This window comes from Jaculus jaculus, chromosome 6 (genome assembly GCF_020740685.1).
Source record: "Jaculus jaculus isolate mJacJac1 chromosome 6, mJacJac1.mat.Y.cur, whole genome shotgun sequence".
NCBI classification, from domain to species: Eukaryota; Metazoa; Chordata; class Mammalia; order Rodentia; family Dipodidae; genus Jaculus; species Jaculus jaculus.
In genome coordinates, this window is record NC_059107.1 from 140070155 (window position 1) to 140092246 (window position 22092).

General features: G+C 39.9%; 1 protein-coding gene across 2 annotated transcripts in view; it reads left to right on the forward strand.

Annotated features, from left to right (window-relative positions):
- Nedd1 (NEDD1 gamma-tubulin ring complex targeting factor) overlaps window positions 1-22092 on the forward strand; it is an 83576-nt gene that overhangs the window by 43447 nt on the left and 18037 nt on the right. Inside the window, exons 1-5 of one of the 2 annotated variants that reach the window (XM_045152552.1) lie at window positions 2126-2210; window positions 4624-4767; window positions 8481-8575; window positions 11618-11734; window positions 14478-14618. In XM_045152552.1, the coding sequence (XP_045008487.1) occupies window positions 4632-4767; window positions 8481-8575; window positions 11618-11734; window positions 14478-14618 (489 nt within the window). In that variant the 5' untranslated portion in view covers window positions 2126-2210; window positions 4624-4631. Of the gene's footprint in view, window positions 1-2125; window positions 2211-4623; window positions 4768-8480; window positions 8576-11617; window positions 11735-14477; window positions 14619-22092 lie in introns of those variants that run through there. The other variant, XM_045152553.1, reaches the window with a different exon arrangement.

Genomic DNA, 22092 nt, shown 5'->3' on the forward strand with positions numbered 1-22092 from the left:
ATCTTTACTTATTTAGTTTTTGAGATTGAGACAGCATCTTACTCACTTGAAATCCTGTATTAGCTTCTAGAGACCTGAAATCACATGTACCACCACCCTGCATCATTTTTTTGTCTGTGTGTGTGCATTATGTGTGTAGTGTGCACATGTGTGTGCTGATATGTGTGTCCCATATACATATGTGTGGAGGCCAGAGTCCTCTTTTCTGCTCATCTGCCTGATTCCTTGAGGCTGAGTCTCTTACTCATCTCTGAGCTACTTGGTCAGCAAGTCCCAGCAATTCTACCTTCTCTGGCCCTGCCTCCCAGAATTGGGGTTACAGACCTGCACTGTTACCCCCATTTAATTGGGTGCTGGAAAGCAAAATGCTTGTTTAGCAAGTGCTCTTCACTGCTGAGCCATCACCTCAACCCCCAGTTTAATTTTCTTGCTCCCTTCAATATTAAAGACTTACTTTTTCTATTTCTGTTTTGAAGCTTGCCTTGCTTTTTCCTCATTTGCTCCATTTCTCCCTGTCCCAACTCCCTTACTCTACTGTCTCAGTTACCAATGTTTTTAGGTCTCCAGCTCTGCCAAAACCAGATTTAATAACCTCAAACACTCTAGATCACATAATTAAGGTGGTTGCTACTATATTTATACTTTGGTTGCTACTCATCAGACTCCAGAATTTGAGCGCAGCTTCATTTTCTCCTTAAAAAAATTAGACTATAAACAGATCAAGTTGACAACACAGTGAAAAAAAAAAACACAAAACAACAAAAAAAATAATTGGACTTACAGGTTTCCAGTTATTAGTAATATGGATGCAAATAACTGAGGTTCATGTATTTAGCTCAGAAGTATCCTGTGTGTACTTGTGAAGACAAAATATCACTTTTTAGTAGAATGCTCTAGCAGTAGAGCTTTAAAATAAGGTCCTTTTAAAAAAAATAGTTTATTTATTTGAGAGAGAAAGGGAGACAGAGAGAGAGTGGGCAGGCCAGGGCCTCCCACCACTACAAACGAATACCAGACACATGTGATACCTTGTGCATCTGGCATACATGTGCACTGGGGAATTGAACCTGGGTCCTTATGTGACCTTAAGGTTTCACAGACAAGCACCTTAACCACTAAACCATCTCTCCAGGTCCCCCAAAAGGCTCTTCGACAAAGACTTTCAGAAAATTCAAATGAGCTACACCCTTTTCCACCCTGAAAAACATTACCTTTAAAGTAATTCCTAGCCAGATTTTGTTCACGTACTTGTCCCTGCAGCATGACATGAGGAATGGGTTTTGAGGGTGGTTAGCTCAGCAGCTTCCTCTTAGTTACATGTGGATGCCTTCTCTCCATGAAATCTTTTCGTAAACCCACATCTATGTTAGTTTACTTTCGTACATACATCTGACATACGTACATCATATACATACATCATATATCTTTCATCCATCTTATAGATATACCTTACCTATTTTTGAAGTAACTCTCACTGTTTCTCTCTGTATAGAATTCACCTTTTACCTTCGATTTTAATTACCTTTTCATTTGAGTATATAACTACCTTTTCCAATATTTCATTTGAAAGAGAGAGAAAGAGGCAGATAGAGAGAATGGGCGAGCCAGGGCCTCTAGCCACTGCAGACGAACTCAACTCCAGACTCAAGTGCCACCTTGTATGTATCTGGTTTTACGTGGGTCCTGGGGAACTGAACCTGGGTCTTTTGGCTTTGCGGGGAAGTGCCTTCGCCGCTGAGTCATCTCTCCAAGCCCTTGAGTATATAGTTATTTCAACCGTCGGCTTTCCCCATTTCACTGAAGCGTATAATTGTCCACATCAGCTTTCTTCGCTGGACTGTCACCGCCACCAGGCCAGAGACCTTGAGCGTGTGCGCTGGGCTCCTCCAAGACTAAACTCATCACTACACCCAGAGACTAACCCGGTGCCTGGCACACAGCGGAGAGCCAACACGCGCATGACAGAAGGGCAGGCAGCGCCCTGAGGCCCGAGCGCCGGGGCGGGAGGAAGCCGCTCGGCGAGGAGCCCTCGCGGGACCAGGGGAGAACTTCCCAGGCGGCGCGCGGCCCCGCCCGGCCGCAGGCCCCGCCCCGTGACGTCAGCGGGGCGGGACTTCCGGCCGCCCAAGTTTAACAGTCCAGGCGGGAGCCGGAAGCCCAGCGCGGAGCGGGTTACGCCGTGGCCCCCTTGTTGTGCGGCCGCCCGGGAGGTGAGGTTCCGGAGGCCCCTGGGGGCCGGGAGGGGTCGGCGGGCGCCGGGGGCCGCGTCGTTCGAGCTCCCCCCAACCCCGTGCCGACCCCGAGCGCCCTGCCGACGCTTCCGCGCCTTCCGTCCCGCGCTCTCCCGGGGCGGTGGTCGGGACGGCGGGCCGGAGGCGCATCCCCCCCCCCTCTCCCCGCCGCCCCCGGCCGGGAGCTGGCCCCGGGACGCCCGGGCACGGTGGCGGCGCTGCCTCCGAAAGTTTGACTGCCGGTCCCCCGCAAGCCCGTGTTCCTTTGTGTCAACTCCCCAGACGGGGGCTCTTGGGGAAGGCACTCCTGGGAGCTGCTCCGGCACCCCTTACCCCCGGTAGAACAGGCCTCCCGCCGGTGGGGTGCACTTCGGTGCAGGGAGGTTGGACGACTTTTCTTTCAGCCCAGTGTTGAGGCTCAGTCATGTCAAGTGGTCGCTGTCCTTCAACTTAGCAGTGGGACAGGAATGAAGCCCTCCGGACTGTGTGTGTGTGTGTGTGTGTGTGTGTGTGCGCGCGGGGTGGGGGGGGGCACTCTTTGAGTGGCTGATGACAACAATGTCTTTCCCCAGATGTGCCCCAGATCCCAAAAGACGGCACGTGGGCAGATGCACCCCTTCTTCACTCCAAGTTGAGGATCATGCAATGACTTTTACCAGTTATCCTCAGTGAAGCTGGGACAGGTCGCTTGAACCCAGTATTTTGGTCTCTTAGCTTCATTGGTCCGCCCATTACACCACATTGCCCGGTAGCAACATCTTGTAGTTGTGTTTACTGGGCTTAGATTCAACTTTCCGGCCCTTCAGTGTTCCCTGGGGGTGGGGGAGGAAACAGAGGGTTCATGGGTTACAGGTTTCAGTCACTGAGTGGAAACTGCAGTTCAACAGGTGATTTCAGTAGCTTTGCTTCTCTAGTTTCCCAGCTGAAAGTTTTAACCTTTCCATAATTTTTTTTTTGTCATGAGAATGAAAGGTATCTATAATCTTTTTAAAAATTTTTTTTGTCTTTTTATTATTTGTTTATTTGAAAGTGACAGACAGAAAGAGACAAAGAGACTGGGCACGCCAGGGCCTCCAGCCACTGCAAACGAACTGCAGACGCGTGCGCCCCTTTGTGCATCTGGCTAATGTGGGTCGGGGTCCTTAGGCTTCACAGGCAAGCGCTTAACCTCTAAGCCATCTCTCCAGCCCAGTTTCTATGATCTTTATGCCTCTGCCTTGTCCTTTGAACTGGAAGTGCGATGTCACCTCTATGACCTGGGGCCTGTCTGTGACCACCATTGCTGTGCAGTTCGCATAACTAGGCAGATAATGGGGAAGATATTTTTTTTCTTCCTTCTGTGAATATTCATTCACCGTGGCTTTCTTCTCACCTGCCCTCATCCACACTACTGAGCAGCGTCCTTGCCTCTGTCCAGACTGCCTTGGTTTGTGGAATCACTTTACCAGAGTTATCTCATTCACAACAAACCAAGAAAGTGAGGGTATCATAGACCCAAGAGTTAGAGGGAGGAAGCAGCATCTTCTTGGCCACATTGCTAATGTTAGAGTTATTTGGAAATTGATGGCATTCAAGACTTACAGGAATGCTACTGTATCATACTTTTTTTAAAAAAAGATGAGAAAGTGCAATTTCTTTGCTGTGAACTTACTATGTATTAAGAATTTTGCAGGTCCCAGGACTCAGGAGGCAAAGGTAGGAGGATTGCCATGAGTTCGAGGCCACCCTGAGACTCCATAGTGAATTCCAGGTCAGCCTGGGCTAGAGTGAAACCCTATCTCGAAACCCCCCCCCAAAAAAAAATTTGCAGTATTCCAATTTGGGGAGAAAGACATTATTAGGAGAATAAATTAGAAGTTCAGGTGGCAGTGTCATGAAAAAGACAGTGCAGTTGTGTGGTGGAATAATAGGGTCACTGGAAATGGCTGCATTACCCGCAGTGGACACAGGCCATGCATTGTAGGATGGCCTCCCAGAAGCAGTGACATCTGGACTGAGACCTGTCTGATGTGGATGGTCTTGGGGAACCTGAAGGACGTTTTTCTGGTTGACCCTAATATATCGACCTTAGCTTGTTGCATGACTTAAAGAGGGGCGTTGTCCAGGGTTAGTGGCCTCAGGGAAGAGAGGGGTATATAACCTGTCATATAAGGCAGGCTAGGGAGGTCTGGGGAACTTTTGGAAGGGTGCTGAGAGAGTGTGATTTGGTTGATGTTGTAGAAAGATTCCCCCTCCCGGACCACAGCACTGGTTTGTAATGAGTATACTGTTGGAATAAAAAAAAAAAAAGATTGAATAGAATGGATTAGAGGCTTCATTTCAATTTTTTTATTTTTAAATTTGGTTATTCTTGTTCTTTTTAAAAAAATATATTGTTCTAAACTTTTTATAGGCTCAGTCATGCAAGAAAACCTCAGATTTGCTTCATCAGGCGATGATATTAAAATATGGGATGCCTCGTCTATGACATTGGTGGATAAATTCAACCCACATACTTCACCACATGGAATCAGTTCACTGTGTTGGAGCAGCAACAGTATCCTTTAAAAAAAAAAACATGTTTTACTATGTTTCATATGAGTCAGTGAAACTTGCATTTCTTTTGACCTATAAAGAGAGAGATGTTTTGCATGGTTACCTTTTAAGAAAAAGACGTCTTTAAAAACGTCTATGTATGCACTCTGCTTTTCTTGGTTGATGTTATTTAGAAAGATTTTTGTTGTAATCAACTTCATTCAAAAGCACTTCTGTTTAAAAAAATGGGGGCTGGAGAGATGGCGTGGTTAAAGGTGCTTGCTTGCAAAGTCTGCAGCCCTGGTTTGTTTCCCCAGTGCCCACAAAAAGCCAGATGTACAAAGTGGCATATGCATCTGGAGCTCCTTTGCAGCAGAAGAGGCCCTGTTGCACTAGCCCACTTGTGTGTGTGTGTGTGCGCACGCGCTCTCCCTTCTCTCCCCCCCACAAGTATTTAAAAGATACATATGTTTTTTTTAAAAAGGTATATTAGTCTAGATCCAGACCATAGAAAAAGTAGTGTTATTTTTTTATTATTGAATCCACTGGAATAAAGTAGGTAAGGGAGATGAAACTTCCAGAAGGTTTTAGTATGACATTTTGCATCCATATTTGGATAGTTGTAAATCTGATCTAGAAATTAACAACAGAGCTGGGTGGTGGCTCACGCCTTTAATCCTAGCACTTGGGAGGCAGAGGTAGGATCTCTGAGAGTTCGAGGCCACCCGGAAACTACATAGTGAAATCCAGGGCAGCCTGGGCTAGAGTGAGACCCTACCTCAAAAAACAAACAAACAAACAAACAAAAAAAAACAAAAAACAAAACAACAAAAACAGCTTGAAGGCAGAAGCTGGATGGAGAGGAGCTGCAAAGTTCACTAACTGCTGTCTTACTGATGATCTATTTATCTGTTTCTGATGAAAATGGCATCGTTTTTTTAAACATATAATAAAACCCACTAGATTGAATTCTCCTGAGCTTTTCTGATTGATATGCCTCCTGTCTTGGTGAGCTTCTAAATGGATGTAATAAGTGAGGAAGAATTAGGGTTTCTCAACCTCACTCTAAGGACATTTTAGATCTGCCAATTCTTTGTTGCGAAGGCTTTTGTATACATTGTAGGATGTTTAGAAGCTTTCCTGGCCTTTGCCCACCATTTGTCTGCAGTTGTGACAACCAAAGGTCTCCAGGATTGGCAGACTGTTACCACTTCTTGTAGGAAAATATTTTGTTATCTTTGGTATGCTAGAAACTTTTTGTGACTTTATTTCTTTGCAAGGAGAGAGAAAGAGAATGAATGAGAATAGGAATGGGCACCTCTAGCCACTGCAAATGAACTCCAGATGTATGTCCCGCTTTGTGCATCTGGCTTTACATGGGTACTGGAGAGTCAAACCCAGTCATTAGGCATTGTAGACAAGTGCCTTAACCACTGAGCCATCTCTTCAGTCCAGTTTGTGACTTTCTTACAGAGCATTAAGTTTTAAGAAAGGTCTGGTCTTGTCAGTACCAAAGTGTTAATTAACATTCTTCATCCTGATGAAAGGAAGCTGCTTCAGCCTCGAAACACGGCTGCTTTGTGAGCAGAAACACTAGATCTGTTTGTATGTCCAGTGCTGCTGCCTGCAAATGCAGAACAGAAATGACAAGTTTTCTAGCTGAATTAAATTAAATTTACCTCTTCATTCTGTATTTAGTAAAGTAGTAAATAGATTATGGTGGAGCTCTCTATTAATCAGACTCATGGTGAAGTCTCGACACTTGAAGAGCACTCCAGTGTGCAGGCTGGGAAATATTTTAAAGAATGGGAAATGTATGAAGTGGATCCTCTATGTTTAGATTTTAATCATGTTTTGAGTTTTTTTTTCCTGTTATTGTGTAAAAGAAAACAAACAATTCCTAATATTTAGTTTTTTTATTCGTTTTTGTTTAAAGGAGTGTTACTAGGAGCTGGCTTTTACTACTACTATGCTACTTAATGGTCTGGCAAACTGGTGTGTCTGTGAGATAGTGCTGTGTGACTTTTGGACACTCATTTATGTGTATGGGTGGATGTGCTAAAAGCCTTTTATAGCTGTGTTCCTCAAGGGGCTTTGGTCCCTTCCACGCCAGTTAGTGACTGAAGAATAGTTTCCAGACTTAGCAGTTTGGTCCCCATAGCATAGATTCCAAGAAGGGATTGTGTAAGTGCCAGAGATGTTCATTTTCTTTAATTTTTTTGGTTCTTTAGGTAATGTTTCTCTCTTTCTCATGACTTCTGCACTGCGGAAGAACTTAAAAACCAGTTTATCTTTGTAGTCCATTTGTATATCCAAAGGGCAAAGTAGGGTAAATAGGAAGAAGCCTGTGAAAAGGAAAGGACTTCTTTTTCTCAGCACCGCAGTATATTGGTAGAACTGATTGTATCTCCCCAGAGGTGACACATTTGGTAGTGGAACTTCTCTATAGGTGGCATGACCTGTGCATTATGAAGATTGCACATTCCTGGAACAAAAGCCAGTCTTGTGCTGGGATCAAAGGAAAGGGCACTGATGACTGGCTCTGTGTAGATTTTGGCATTGTGATTTATTTGATACTCCCGGAAATCAGAGAAGCATAGGAGTTAGAGGAATGAAGACTCCTGTGGTCTTATGAGGACCAGCTTGTGGAGCCAGCACCTGAGGCCTCATGTTGGACTGGAAGATGCACTTTATCCTCCACTCCAGCCACAGAACTTCAGCTGTGAATTAAACTAGATGAACCGCTTTCATCTCATTTTGTTTGAATCATGGTAAAATTACAAAGTATGATCTTGTAGTTAGGATTGCCTACCTTTCGCTTTTCTTCTGTGTGGAGACTTTGCCTGCTAAAAAGCAAAGATTTGCCACATGTGGTACTTGCCTTTAATCCCAGCACTGGGGAGGCAGAGGCAGGAGGATCGCTGTGAGTTCAAAGCCACCTTGAGCCTACATAGTGAATTCCAGGAAAAACCAAAGGGGTGGGGGAGCAAAGATTTAAACTTTCAAGTATTTTAATTGGATATGACTTTTGTTATCAGACATATTCTTGATTTTTTTTATTATATTTAAATCACCTTACTTTTAAAAGAGGTACATTGTTTTGTGTTCACTGATTATTCCATGTATGATTTATGTAAAGTAAGGTAATTATACTTTTAAATTAAGGTACTTAAATCATGATTAAGTTTATTTAATTTAAACTAAAGCTAAAACTTCTATAAACTAATCTCTTTGTTTATACTTATGAGTATTGGCCACAGATACTATAATATTTAATCTGAACATATTTAAGATTGAAATTTAGGGAGACGGAAGGGTCTTAATGGGAACATTGGAGAGCGATGTGGGTACTGCTGCCTGTCTAGCTTCAGGTGGTTCTGAGCCCTGCGTTGGCAGGTGGGTCTCTTGAACAGCTGTGTGGATGAAGCCTGATGATTATTTGCTGATGCTGCTTTGTCATGCTCTCACTCTGAGAGGATAAAATTAGACCTTCTGGCCTGCTATGCAAGGGAGTAGTATTTCACTTTAGATAAATAGCTTATAGCCAGAAGAGATCGTGCTTTCCTGCAGGGCAGGAGAGGGGGTTCGTAATTAGTAGCTGGAGCCATTTTTGAAAGCTCAGGTCTAAGCCGTGCTCACTCGTGCTCTTAGTGTGTGCGCCCGTGATCGCACCGTCTCAGTGCCAGTGCTGCCGAGGCCCATAGATGGTTTGATATTCCATAACTCTTTGTCCAGATAACTTCCTAGTGACAGCATCTTCCAGTGGGGACAAAATTGTAGTTTCGAGTTGCAAATGTAAACCTGTTCCACTTTTGGAACTTGCTGAAGGGGTAAGTTATTTGTTGTAAGCTTTTTGTTTAAAATCTTAGTTTTGTGTAAGTGATAATGATTTATTTGTTATGGTACTTATAGCTAAATATAAATGAATTTTGCAAAAGCATCATTCTCCAAACAATACAGTTGTTGCAGGTTATGTATAGAAGATACTGAAATGCTGCTAGGTAAAGTTATAATGGGTCCTGGGGAGCAATTGAGGACTGGGATCTCAGTAATGAGGCACTTGCTTAATGTTCATTGCCTCTCTGTTGATGCTGGTTAAGGCCTATGTCCCAGTCTGGGTCACTTGGTTGACCTGACCCTATGAACCTTAATGATGTAACTGCACCTACTGACTGGGCTGTGGACCAACAGCAAAAGCCCAGATTGGATGACATCTCTGCTTCAGGTTCTGCCACCTAGGACTCAGCAACCTTCCTCAGGCTCCTGGAATAGGATGATTTTGTGAAAGAGAGCTTTGGTCCTACAGCACATAAAGGAAGTTCTAAGTGAATAATGTTTTGTTATCCTTTTGGTTTATATGTTAATCCTTCTGATACTGGCTTTCTTATTTCCATTCACTCCTACTGCTGAAAAGCTATTTCTTCTTTAGCAAGGATGAAGTCTAAACAAAAAGGTACAAGTGGTGGTAGCTTGTCCTCTTCTTGCTTCCAAGTTTTTGTACCTTAATTCTCACTCCACGTAGGCTTGGATAGAATGTCTGAGGGTAGAAATAGAGTGTGAGCACCCTGTCTGTTCAAGTGGAGCTCAGTGAGACTGAGGCAGAGACTGCCCTGTCAGCAAGCGGACTGTACTCTTCAGGAGCAGCTGTAACAACCCAGTTATCTCAGGATCTTTGAAAAAGTGCTCAGCAAATGTTTATTGCATTTAATGTCAATATCAAAACATTTTCTTCTACTTTTACCAATACTTGTATGTGCTTTCATGCATTGTTTATAATTAGTGAATCAGACTTTGAGACACTTTAAAAAAGTGTATTTCTTACTTTTCACAGTTATACCTGAATTTTTACACTTATATAGTTTCATAGATACTACATGTAAATGTAACACAATTCCATGGATTTTGTGCATATTTCAAATCAGTTGTTGTAATTCTTAGCCCTTATACCTATATCATAATACAGTAGAATAAGTAACCTCACTATGGTTCTAACTTTCAATATTTTTTATTTACTTAAAAACATTATTTTAAGTGCTTGTTGTGCGAGCTTGAGGATCTGAATTTGGATCCCCAGAGCCTGTGAAAAGCTGGATGCAGTAGCAAACATAGGTAGTCACAGTGCTCTTATGGTGAGATAGGAGGCTAATTTGGGAGAATCCCCAGAAGCTGGCGAGCCAGCTAGCCTGCTGTATGCATTGGCAAACAGCAAGGGACCCTGCTTCAGAGTAGAAGAGAACCAACACCTGAGGGTTTTCTCTGACTTCCACATGCACAGTTGTGGCATTCATACACACTGTTTGTTTATATTGATTTTTAACTTGGCCAGACTAGAATCATCTGTGTGGGGTTATGTAGATTAGGTTAGCCTCTGTATATGTCTGTGAAGGATCATTTTGATTAGACTCATTAAGGTGAGAAAACCCATTTTATCTGTGGGCAACAGCTTTCCATGGACTGGAGTCCTGGATTATATAAAGAGAAGAGAGCTGGCTGAGCAGCAGCATTCTGCTTCCTGCTGATGAAATGCTGTGATGCTGATTTCCTGCTCCTGTGCTGCCTCCCTGCCTCCCTCTTTTAAACTGGTTTTGCCAGGTATTTTTGTCCCAGCAATGAGAAGTTGACTAATATACAAACTCATACATCATATACCATACACACATAGATCAAAATAAAAAAAATTAAACATTGGTTCCTTAGCCTCTGTTGGGAACTTCTTGTAACATTAGTACATTAATACCTATTTTGGTGAGCTCTAAGTCCTGTTACTCGTGTTATTTTAGGTATGAGATCATTTCTACTTGGGAAAATTAAATTCGATCCTGCTTATGTTAAAATTATGTTTAAAATGGATTTTTAAGTTCATGATTTTGTTTTTAATTTTGTACCTTGCCTCATTAAAGTAGACAGGTTGGTATTAACAGTGCTATGTTGGATATAACAAGCTACTAAATAACCATTAAATTTGACCAACTATTATTTTTAGATTTTAAAATTATCTGTGTTATCCTTTGTGCTGTGTTATGGCTATAACAGATTGCTGTTATAGCCATACAGTTTTCATTAATTATTTAATTAGTTACATTAATAATTCACATAAGATCTTCTCTTAACTGGGTAAGCCAATATACGTATGGGCTTTGCTCTGAGCATTTAAGAATAACTACAGTTATGAAACTGGCATCACAGTGTATCTTAGGTGGGCACTACCTGTCTTTTTTTTTTTTTTTAAGTTATTTTGGGTTGACACTATCTTTATCTGTTTTCATGAAGCTAATTTAGTAGCTCTTACCCAACCTTCAGTGGGTGCAGTGTTAACAGATCCTGAATCTTACTAGTCTTTTTAGGCCAGAGTTCTTCCTAGAACAGTACCTGTAAGAGAATTGAACACTATGGAGCTGAAGCACTAATGGGGGCGCGTGCATCCTGCTCTTTTCATGTTAGTTGACATTCCTGGTCCAGGGCTACAGGAAGGCTTGACTTGTTCCATGAGGATGGGGGTTCTATCAGTTGCTTTTTCTTTGTTGCTGTGGACAAATACACTACCAGAAGCAATTTATGAAAGAGAAAGCGTTTAATTTGGCTTACATAAGTTTTATCAAGGACAGTACTGATGGGCCCCAAGACTTGCTGGTGTTGCCTAAACTTCCTCTGCCAACCTTCAGTGGAATGAACACTAACCTGTTTGATGTCATCAAGGTCTTGATAGGCCTGTAGGAAAGATGATGAGAAGGGAAATCTTTAGTTACAAGTATTAGCATTTTTCTAGCATGGAATTTATGTGTTATTGTGTTTAGGAACTATTAAATGAGAATTGATAATTATCTCTGGACTCTGTTAAACTGGATTTTTGTTTGTTTTTCTTCTTTAAATAGCAAAAGCAGACATGTGTCGATTTAAATTCCACATCTATGTATTTGGCAAGTGGAGGCCTAAATAACACTGTTAATATTTGGGATTTAAAATCAAAAAGAGTTCATCGATCTCTTAAGGTAAGCTATTTTAAATATTGCTGAATGTATATTTCACAGATTGTTTAGTTAAGAAACTTTTCTTCTAAAGTTAAACATATGATGAACTTAAAATGCTTCAGAATTGACGTGAGACTTACTAATGAAAGTACGGGTGCTGTTTAGCCAAAAACTTTTTTCTTGTATATAAATGATTAATGCATGATGTCAGTGTTTAAAGCCTTTTATTCTTATTTGTTTACTTAGTTGAACTCTTTGAATGGAGCACTTTTATTTGTTCACTTAATGAAGTGTGCCTTTTGTCATCAGAGGTGTTTTAAGAGGCTGTGGAAACGTCGTGTAGAAGTGCTGATGCGTAGCCAGCGTTGGGAAGGTGGCTTATTTGTTGTATGTCCATTGTCTTTGCTTACGTTCTTTCAATTAATTTATTGTCTAAAATTAGTGTTCCCTTAGCAAGCTCTTGCTTGCTCTTGCAGTTTCAGAATATAAAAGTAGTCATCTCAAGAAAGTCTGTGGTTATTACTTTGTGAATTCTACTTTTTGTCAGTTTTTCCTTTTAATCTTTAGAAGGGCATCTTTTAAATCTAGTTTACATTTGTCTTTAAAAGATCTAATAAGATTTTAAAATAACATTTGTGTGTATGTGTGTGTACGCGTGTGTGCACTTGCATGCATGCACAAGGAGAGAACTTCCTAACCCCAAATACTTGCCATCTGATATCAGTGGCAATTAGCTCGTGACCAGAGATCACCTCTCTCACTATCCCATCTCCAGATTATTTTGTAGCAAATAACAGGCATTTTGCTATCTTAACGTCACTGTATTTTAATTCTTACTAGAGCAGTAGTGTGTTGAACAATGGTTTTCTCATAACTAGATTGAAATGTAACCCTAAAGGAGTCATTATTTTAAGGTGTAGCTAAACTTTCATATTTCTGCTGTGGAAAAAATTGGTAATTAAAAAATCACTACTAATGAAAGTAGTTGGCCTTTATTGAGTTACTTAATATGCCATCCACTGTGCTTACATATTTTAATCTGTTTATCTCAATAACTCAGTAAACCAATAAGTGTCATTCCTGTGTTCCTCTGGGGAAACTGAGTCAGCTGTTAAAGAACTTTCTGTCAGTTTGGCGGTGGGAAGGATGGCATCAGGAGCAGATCCTGTCCAGTGTTTAGTTTTTCAAGCTGCTTAGATTTGCATACCTATTTTTAGTAGAGAGTGTATTGCAAAGGTGGTAAGAGATGAGTGTCTATAGCAGATTTTGTCACACACTTTGGGGGCTTTACCTATTCCATACTTCCAAGATTCTACTCATTTTTCTATCCTCAGGTTCTCTGGTTGTTCCAGATAGCCTTTTCTCGTCTTGTTTGACAGTCTTTTAGTGCTTTGCTCATTCATTCATTCATTCAAGAAGCATTTGACCCATCAATGGAAGTAGGAAATCTTACCTTTGCTTTTGGATTCCTTCCCTAGAATCCTTTTCCTGGTCACAACCACGGTTTATGGCATTTTATTGGTGTGTAGTATGTTTCTAATGATTCATTTTTCACAGTTGAAATTAGGAAGATATTTGCTCTTTTACAAAGTCAGAGTTTCTATTGGATGCCATAGTCTTCAAACAGTGCACAGAATGTTGCTTATGTCTTTTGTCTTTTCATCATTTTTCCTCAGGCAATTTTCTTTGATAGAAAAGGGGAAACATTTAAAGAAATTCCTGTATATGCCTAAAGGGCCATTTGAAGAAGTAATATAAGTGGAATATATTAGCTGTTGTTCTTGATAGTATCTTAATTATTAAGTACCAAGTTTAGTTTATTTATTTTAATAAAAAAGAAAAACCAGGGCCCCATACTGTTCGACACCATTTGTCTAACTCTGATCATTAGCTTTCAGTGTTCCTGCTGACGTTTCTACTTTGATGTTTAGAAACTCCTGGTGAACTCATCTTGTTCCACATCCTGCACTTTCCTTTCTTCAAAATGAATTTTATTTGTATTTGAGAGGCTGTCTTGTATAGTGGGAGGACCATGAGCTTTGGAGTTTGATCTGGAATTTAGTCTGAGCTCTTGGTTTGGAAGTTTTGTGAGCTTGTACTGGTTTCTTAACCTTTCTCTGCTCAACTATAAATAGGCAAAGTTCCCTTGCCTCTCGGGGTTTCTAAGGACTAGGTGATTAGTAGATGAACCCCAGCATGGCTGATACCAGCACATGCCAACAGTTCTGTCTTCTCAGTGTCTCTGTGTGCATCCTTTTTTCTTGCTTCTTTTTGAGACAAGATCTTGCTGTGTAGCTCAGGCTAGTGTAGAACTCTTTAGACAGCTTAACACCAGTGTTGAACTTCTGAGTACAGGTATGCTACCATGCTTGCCACGTATCCTTTCTTTAAGGTTGCCACTGTCTCACACCACGGATTTTATGTCATTTTGGAGCTAATTTGAATGTCTTGTCCTCTGGTTGACCAGCAGTGCTCTCAAGAGCAAGTGCTCTTTTAAAGTTAAGCTGTCAGTGGAAGTGGGTTCATTCAGGTAGGCATTTAGCAATTTATATGCCGTTTTATACTGTCTGTTGTTTTGATGTGCTTGGGCCATTATTATGGTCATGAAAATATGGTTTTTTACTCATTTCATTAAATTTTAAAGTTTTTTTTTTTAATTCAAGTGCATGTTAACACAAGCATTAGATTGACAAACCTAAGTGTATTTATAAAAATGTCCTGTTTGAAGATAATGAGCACTGTTGTACTTGGATTTCTCTTTCAGGATCATAAAGCTGAAGTAACTTGTGTCACATACAATTGGAATGATTGCTATATTGCTTCTGGATCTCTTAGTGGTGAAATTATTTTACACAGTATAACCACTAACATATCGAGTACTCCTTTTGGCCATGGTACTAACCAGGTACAGTATGAGTTTATTTAAAATAAAGTTGATAAAAAACAAATTATTCTATTATATATTTAATTGTTATGAGGCAATACATTTATGTATTAAAGTCTTTAACATTTAAAATTTTTATTTAGCATGCTTGAAACCTTGCAGCTAGTTTTTAATGGTGGTGTTTTAAAATGTCAAAATAGGGACTGGAGAGATGGCTCAGTGGTTAAAGACACTTGTTTGCAAAGCCTGATGATCCCATTTCAGTTCCCCAGTACCCACATAAAACCAGATGGACAAAGTGGTATATGCATCTGGAATTTATAGTGGCAAGAGGCTCTGGCATGCCCATGTGTGCATGATCACGTTCCCTGTCTCTCCTTGCAAATAAATAAGTAAAAACATTTGAAATGTCAAAATAAGCTAGTAAATACTAGATTAGGGTGCTTACATGAATTAAATTTTGTAATTATTTTCATTCTCCTAGAATATTAGTGTATTAACAAAATACAACTATGTGGTTATAGCATAAGCCGTAAATATGAGTGGAAATCTTTCATCAGTTATGAGATACTCATATTCATAAATGCTTTTTGGTGAATAATTGTGTTTAGGCAGAGGGTACTTGAGTTTTGAACTTAAAAAAAAAAGTTACCCATGCTTAATCATATATTTCAGGGTAATAAGGAATATTTAGGAAATTTTTTTAAAGAAAACTTAGGTAATTAAGTATTTCCCTTGTTAAAATAATGTGCTAATTTTTTTTCTTTAAGAAAGTTTCTTAACAAATTTAATCTTTGACTAATCCAATATATTTTCTACAGAAAATTTTCATCAGCGTACCTCTCCTTTTAATGTGGACTTTGGTTCATTATAGAGACAAAGAAGGAGGTATCACAGTGAGCCTCTTCTGGTTTTGTTTTCTATAGTTTTTGTCACAACTAGTGTCTCATAGAAGTTGAAGATCTTCTTTCTGGAAAGCAGGGTTTTTTTTTTTTTGTTTTAAAGAACAAGATTTTTAAAACCTTACTGATATTAATTTATTTATTTTAGAGAGAATTAGCACACCAGGGCCTCAGCCACTGCAATTGAAGTCCAGACGCTTGTACTACCTAGTGAGCTTGTGTGACCTTGTGCTTGCCTCACCTTTGTCTATCTGGCTTACATGGGATCTAGAGAGTGAAACATGGGTCTTTAGGTTTTGTAGGCAAGTGCCTTAACCACTAAGCCATCTCTCCAGCCCTGGAAAGCAGCTTTTTATAATGTGTAGTGTTTTAGGGAACTTTAATGGAATTTAAAATTGTAAAAGACCACAGCCCCACTTGCCAAAATAGATCAGTTGGGAGAGTATTAGACTGAAGACCATACACAGTCCTCTTCAACTTCCACATACATTAGGGGTAAGAGACATACTACACATAGGTGTTATGAGTGTTTCTGAAAACAGTCTTTTAGGAAAATGATGTAATGGATAAAATGCTGTGCAGTCATGAGAACCTGAGCTCAGATCCCCAGAACCCATGTAAAACACTTGGTGTGGTGGTTTATTTCTGTAATTACAGCACTTGGAAAGCAGAGTCAAGGAATTCCTAATGCTCACTGGCTAGCTAGTCTAGCCAAATTGGTGAGCTCCAGGTTCAGAGAGACCCTGGCTCTGAGGCAGATACCCAGCATCAATCTCTGGCTTCCTTATACATGTACACATACATATGAACTCACATACATACATGCATGCATACCACACACATATACACATAAAAAAAAATAAAAAGGGCAGGAGAGATGGCTTAGTACTTAAGGTACTTGCCTGCAAAGCCAAAGAACCTGGGTTCGAGTCCCTAGGACCCATGTAAGCCAGATACACAAGGTGGTGCATGTATCGGGAGTTCACTTGCATGGCTGAACACTCTGGTGAGTCCATTTCTCTCTTTCTCTTTCTTCCCTCCCTCAAATAAATAAAAATGAAAATAAAAGAGAATTGAACCTGGGTCCTTTGGCTTTGCAATCAAGTACCTTAACCACTAAGCAATCTCTCCAGTGGAGTTTGTATGCGGTGGCTGGAGGCCCCGGCATGCCCATTCCCCACCCTGCCTCTTTACCTCTGTCTTTCAAATAACTAAAAATAATTTAAAAATAATTACGAAACAGTCTTGTAGTGATTCAGAGTAGCTGGGAGAAACCAGGAATAAAATAGGGGCATTTGAATGAGGGAAGATTTCATTTGATATGACTACATTGACAATTTTTGATTAACTGGTCTGTTTGCCAGTTATTCGATTGTATTAGTGTTCATTGTTTACATAGGTGTATATTGTAGGCAGAACACAGCTTTTTTGTCTTCAGCCTGTTATTTGTCTAGCTTTCTGCCTTACGTAGAAAAGTTGCTTAATAAACATGTGCATTAATACATTTAGAGAGGTCACCGAATTTTGAATAAGCTGAAACATAACTTTAGGGAAGGTATAGTTTTTATGGAAGAAATCATATAAATAGGATAAAGGAATATGCCTGGATATATAGGGCCCGAATAGGAACATGTTGGATAGATAATTATGAATACTGTGATAATAATGAATATTCAGTAAGACTGAATACTATAGGCAAGATTTGGATCCTATATTTTGAAGACATTTAAGGAAACTAATGGAGTGCTGGGGAGATGACCTAGTGGTTAAGGTGCTTGCCAGCCAAGCCAAAGGACCCAGATTCAGTTCCCTAATACCTGTGTAAGCCAGATGCACAAGGTGGTGCATGTTATTTGGAGTTTGTTTGCAGTGGCTGGAGGCCCTGGCACACCATTCTCATTCTCTCACTCTTGGTTTCAAATAAACAACTAAATAATTAAAATAGCAAGAACAAAACAAAACTTGAGATAATACTGCTTTCTGGATAATGGGTTGGGATAACTGGGTTTTGTTTTCACAGACATTCACTTTTTGTTTTTTTTTTTTTGTTTTTTTTTAATTTGTTTATTTGAGAGAGAGAAAGACACAGGGGGAGAGAGAGAGAGAGAGGGAGAGAGAATGGCATTCAGCCACTGCATATGAACTCCAGATGCATGTACCACCTTATGCATCTGGCTTACGTGGGTCCTGGAGAATCGAACCAAGGTCCTTTGGCTTTGTAGGCAAGTGCTAAGCCATCTCTCCAGCCTTTCACAGACATTCTTTAGAATTATGAATACTAGTATAAAAACAAATTATTTTATGTTCTTTCTGTTTCCTTTCTTACTTGTATTTTGAATATAAAGAACATAAAGTCCAAGCCCATAATTGTGAAAAAAAAATTGTATCTGTGGATTAAATAGGCTTCTTTATATGGAAATTTTCTTTCTGTTTTTTGTATCTTAGAAGCATGACACCTTGGCACATTTCATAAATTTTGGGGTAGCTTTTTACTATAAAACTTACATCAGCTACTACCTTGTATATTGTTGCACTTCTATTTTTATTGTATTTTGGTACATAGTTGTCACCTATAGACTACTTACTACTGTTTATAGTGTTTCAAGCATTGTGATCATTGATGTATGTGGCATTCTCTCATGTAATCCTGGCTGCTAGTTTGTAGGCTGCACATGTTACTCTCTGTTTGCAGTTGAGAAAATAGATCCCTGGCCTTCGGTACACATAACTCAACTGCTAATTTGAGTTCAACTTCTATAGCAAGGTAGCATTGCTTCCTGTTGAAAATCCCTGGGTCAAAGTTAGCTGTGAGTGGTTATATAACAATATAGCAATTGGAGCTTCAGGACTTTGTAATGTCACTTTGGCTATTCATGGTCAGAGTAAAGAGAAAGAGGTCTCACTGCAAACTTCTTATTTTTATTGCGATCACTTTGGCCAGAACTAGTGTCAGATGAAATATTGAGTGTAGGTATCTGCTGTCTATTCTTACTGCTTCCTCACATTAAAAGAAATCCTTAAAATTCCAAGTGCTAGCTTACTGCATTATTGACATTCAGAGAATTTTCATAGATTGGTTTACTTCAGAAAACCAAGTTAAATTTATCATCTAGTTTAGGATAAAAGTAATCTGGGAATCAAGCTAATCTCTAGCCTAAGGCCAGATCTGCTAGAACTTGAGATCTTCATGCATGTACTGCCTCCTTCCTGGACAGTCTGCTTCCCTGTGGGCTCTTTAGAGTAGCTTTTCCTTGTAGGTTTTATTTTTACTTGGTAACACTAAGGTAAAAGATCAATGAGTGTTAGCTGCTGTGGGAAGCTTTTAATGAATCATTCTATCAAGTCATTAAAACCACTTCTGTTATTTGCTTCTCCCACCTGGTTTGGTCATCTTTATTTGATCACATTCCCTCCACCCCCTGTTAAATTATCACTTGTAATTTGGTCTTGGTAATCGTATTTTGTGTATTAGACTGACTGGAGAGCTTTTTAAGGACAGTAAAGAAAGAGGACTGTTTATTATTGCCCTGAGACAAATAGTTATGTATATTTTTGACATGCAGTCTAATAACTGGTGAGTCGGAAGTCTAATGATGACGCTTCCCTTGTCCCTCTTTCTTAGGCAGGCTGGCTTTGGTAATATCTAGTTTAGATTCAGCTCTTCAGAATGTAAAGCACCTGGCAAGGGGAAATAAAACAAAAGGCAAGGGGCAAGTAAATCCAATAGCCATCTTCTCTGTTTGCTCTATGAGGGTGCAGTGATAGAGCCTGTCTAATGAAGTGATAGTAGGTTAACAAAATCTCACTGCACGCAAATACCTGGCAACATCACAAGAAGTTTATATGTCCTTCCAGAGGACGTAGAGACTGTTAGCGCATCTAGGGAAGAGAAGTTAAGTTTGTATGGAGAGGAATGTGTCCAGAGATCAAGCGGTAGCATGGGGCAGAGTCCCACTTGTTCTGGAGAATGTACAGCAGGTTATGGTGAGGTGAGAGTTGAAGTGCTGTAAGAACAGAGGCTGCCTTGCTGTGTATAAAGGCCTCAAGATTTTTCTCAGTGATCAGTCTTCCTGGCTGGTGACATTAAGGGAGGGTATCCAAGATGATTACATTTCTCCTGGAGGAACTCTGTCAGATAAGAGAAGTTCAGAGAAAGCCTTCCCTGCAGGACTGGAGGAAAGGAGTGACAATTTAAAACTTTAAAAATATTATTTATTTGTGGCAGAGAGAGATAGAATGGGCATGCCAGGGCCTCCAGCTGCTGCAAACGAACTATAGATGCATATGCCACCTTATGCATCTGGCTGTACGTGAGCACTGGGGAAATCAAACCTGGATTGGTAGGCTTTGCAGGCAAGTGCCTTAACCACTAAGCCATTTCTCCAATCCCTAATATTTAAAACTTCTGAGAGGAAGACAAGATCAATAAAGCTTAAAAAAAAATGGAGAAAATATTTGAGCATTTATGACCTTACTATTTTAAGATAATTACAAACTAGTATCAGCTAAATTCTCAGTAGCCTCATGGAAAATACGCAAAGCAGTCATTGGCAATTCCCAAGAGAAGAAAGATAAGTATTTAGCATTTTCAGCCTAGAACCTTTAAAGCATAAACCACAGTGAAATTCCTTCATAAGTTAGCAATATTAGAAAATGGGAGTAGCCAGGGTCTTGAGAAGTTGGAAGTAACCTAAATAACAATATATGATTTAGATAAATTGATATATTTGTGCACTTTAGTAAAGTATGATACTAGGTTTCTGCTGATACTCTACTGAATACACAGAAACAAAATGTGCACTGTGTTATCCCACAAGATGTTATTTCTCTAGTTGGTAAGATGATTTGACTTTCCTTTGTGGCTTAAAACTTGCTTCTAAATATCCATACAGAGGTCACAAAGTATAGCCCTATGGGCTGCCTGCATGTGTTTGTAGCTTCATATGAACATAGTCATGTTATTCACTTATGTATTGTCTGAAACTGCTTTTGTCGTACAGCAGTATACAATGCTTACTGTCTAGGTTTTTACAAGTAAGTTTGCCAACCTCCTACTTACAGTTAATGGAATATTTTTATATTTAGAAAACAACTTCTTAAGCCAAATACATTTTTATATAGTAATAATGTGTTGTAAGAAAAAAATAACATCCTTACTTACGGTGCCAGGTTGATGATGATTATTATTTTGGTTTTTCGTGGTAGGGTCTCACTGTAGTCCAGGCTGACCTTGAATTCACTGTGTAGTCTAGGGGTGACCTTGAACCCACCTCAATCCTCCTCCCTCTGCATCCTGAGTGCTGGGAATAAAACCACCAAACGGTAGGATTTCTTTCTTATATATAGACTTATTGGTAGTTTTTTTTTTCTTCTTTTTATATTTTGGAAATAGTCTGTAAGAAGACAATTGTTTGAACTTAAGTGCTGCTGATATAAAAATGAATTAACATTTATTTTAAATAATGTTGGTTCATACTTCGTTCATCCAGGGTTATTCACTTAATTCTTAATATTCTAAAGACATGATGATTTAATAGATGAAGAGATCTCAAAAATGATATTCTGCCATATGAAAGCATTGAGGGGTAGGCCTATAAAGAAGGTAAGGGTTTGGGGAGATGGCTCACTTGGTACAGTGCTTGCCTCACAAGTTGGAGGACCTGAATTCCATCCTCAGTTCTGTAATCCAGCACAAGGGGTACAAATATAGGAGGAAGGCTGGAGCTTGCTGGCCAGCCAGTCCAGCCTAATGACTGATCTTCAGACCTTGTTTAAAAAGAGGTGGGTGAAGTTTCAGAGAGTAGCACCCGAGGTCGTACTGTGGCCTCCATTTGCACATACATGTACACCTGTAGCACACAAGCACACAAAAAAGTAAGTTAGTGTGTTTACTTAAAACTGTGTATAAAAGAGGATTCATTGATGGGTACTTAATTAGCAATAAGAAAGTTATGAACTTGTAACACAGTACTGAGAGCTAATATGTACCTGGGTATGTGCACAAGTATAGAATCCTCAGAGTAGTCCTCAGGAAAGGGTTTGACTGAGCATCTCTGTCCAAAGCCAGTTTAGGGGAGAGGAACATTAGTGATTATCTGTTTTCCTTAGTGAATTGCCATGTAGATCCCAACTTGAAGCAGCCTATGGACTTAGATTTTATCATAATCAGGTAATGTTAACTATGAGGTTTCATTATGTAAACTGGTAAGCTCTATTTCTTGAAGGTTCGGGAAAACAGTATTTTAAGGATGGTTTAGGCACATTACTGCTGTGGCCAGTGTTAGGATATACTTTATGAACTTTGACAAGCTTTCTCTTCGATGGTTTTATCGTGTTAGTTTTTGTTTTGTTTCTTTTTTTTTTTTTAATTCTGTTTGTGAATTTCAACCCAAGCTACACTGATGTAATGGAACTATTATCTTCATGAACTAAGAATGCTACAGAATACATGAATAATTATTGTTCAGCCTTATTTATGTTTTGACAGTGATTCCGTAAACATTATTACAAATCCAGTACTCAGATTCTTGGGAACGAGACAGGCTAAAAAGACAGGGAGTTTGGGGCTGAGGAGCACCTGGGGAAGAGTGCCT